This window comes from Monopterus albus, unplaced genomic scaffold (assembly GCF_001952655.1).
Source record: "Monopterus albus unplaced genomic scaffold, M_albus_1.0 scaffold261.1, whole genome shotgun sequence".
NCBI lineage: Eukaryota > Metazoa > Chordata > Actinopteri > Synbranchiformes > Synbranchidae > Monopterus > Monopterus albus.
Genome location: NW_018128141.1, coordinates 390,399 through 392,081, shown reverse-complemented (window position 1 = coordinate 392,081; position 1,683 = coordinate 390,399). Strand labels below are relative to the sequence as shown.

The window sequence follows — 1,683 nt, the reverse complement described above, 5'->3', positions numbered from 1 at the left end:
ACCTTTTTTTGGCACAAGGTCATCTTGATGTGAAGAGCCACCCGTCTCCATGATGTTTTTCTATAGCCTATTACGTTCCTTCATAGAGTGCTCTCACACGTAAGCGGTTAATTAGGCGCGCCATCATGTGGTCGGACAATATTGCCTTTTAATTATTCTGCCATTGGTGCAATGACAATGTATCTATTTTTTATTATAATTAAAAATCGCGATACCTCGATTTAAGAAAAAAAATCGCCTTAAAACGTAAATTCGAATAAATTGAAAAAAATCGAAAGAATCGCCCAGCCCTAGTGCAAGCACAGAAATGGTGCATGCATGGATTTGGAGCTGAACAGATCTGGTGTCCCTGAGTTTTCCTCTGGGTGACAGTTTTCTGCTCCTGTTTGCTGTTGGTCTGTTTTTCCCCACACACTTCAAAGGGCTGCAGCTACCAGGGCAGTTTTCTACAGAGTGATATGGTCATTTAAAGTGTAGAAGTGCTTTTTCAAGAGTGGAAGCTGTGGACGGCTAAGTATTGGTCGAGGCTGGCCCAAGCTCCTCAGCAGTCGTACGCAAGCAGCCACAAGTACCTGGACTAAAAGTGAAAGAGCTCCTTCATCAGCATCAGACGTCAGGCTTGTGTCAGGTGCTGCCTGTGTTACAGGCAGAAACAGGAGAAAGCCACTTGGACAGGGGTGCAGCTGCATGGTTGGGCTCGATGTTTTAGATGTATTTGGTGCAGGTGGGAAATAAAAAGACCAGTGCTGATAAATGCTATATAAAATCTTGAATCTTGTTTTTTTCCTGTTTGTTTGTTTGGTTTTAGGGACGAGAGTGGATGACGCCAAAGCTCTGATCGCTGCCAGTCCACTGAAAATCCTGGCTTGTGACGATCTGGATGAAGCTGCCAAAATGGCACACACACACACACACACACACACACACACACACACCTCTTCATCATGTCGTACCTTTCTGAATGAATTTAACCATTGAAACTTTGATCTAAACAACCGTGTACCTCCCTTTTAAGACTTTAAGAGTGTGTCTGAGGCGACGTGTCCCTGTGGCTTTAAATCACTAAGTAGCAACCTGTAAAAACAGTCTTTATGCTAAGCTACGTTAACCAGCTGCAGGTTCCTATTGAACAGACAAACACAAGACGAGCCCTGTTCTTCTCATCTAAGTCTCAGTAAGAAAGCAAATAACTTTTCCTTTAAAGTAACACCAGTAATATAAAAACTGTTCAGTTATTAAAAGAATTTCCAAAGAAGCCATGAAGTCACTGGAATCTTTCAATAAGAGATTGGTTTACTTGCAGCAAGGAGACAAGTCAGTATAGGCATACAGAGTTGTCTGAATAAGCTAGTCTAAACATCACAATATATATGACAAAGGGAACTCCCTAAAGACGCATTCCAGGCGTTAATCAGGTTGTAAAAAAATTTTGCAGAGGGAAAGTGAACTTGAAAGGTTTTTTTGCCCTGATGACCCCTAAGACACTGCACAATCTGTTATCTGTCTATCTCCACAGTATATGGCTGGAGTGGTTTATGGCTGCTCCTTTAAGTCTGGGGTGCCATCTGGTTGAACACATAACAACACACAAAGTACTAAAACAGAGATAGAACATGTCCTTCAGTTCACACAAGCAGTGTCTCACAGGTCCCTGTGATCTGTAGTCTGTTCTGAAAGGTTAAA

At 42.2% G+C, this 1,683-nt stretch overlaps 1 protein-coding gene across 1 annotated transcript in view; it reads left to right on the top strand.

Moving 5' to 3' along the window:
- Positions 1–1,683, top strand: part of sucla2 (succinate-CoA ligase ADP-forming subunit beta) — a 31,341-nt gene that overhangs the window by 24,692 nt on the left and 4,966 nt on the right. The window contains exon 10 of the mRNA XM_020621565.1: positions 809–897. Within this exon, the coding sequence (XP_020477221.1) occupies positions 809–897 (89 nt within the window). The remainder of the gene's footprint in view (positions 1–808; positions 898–1,683) is intronic.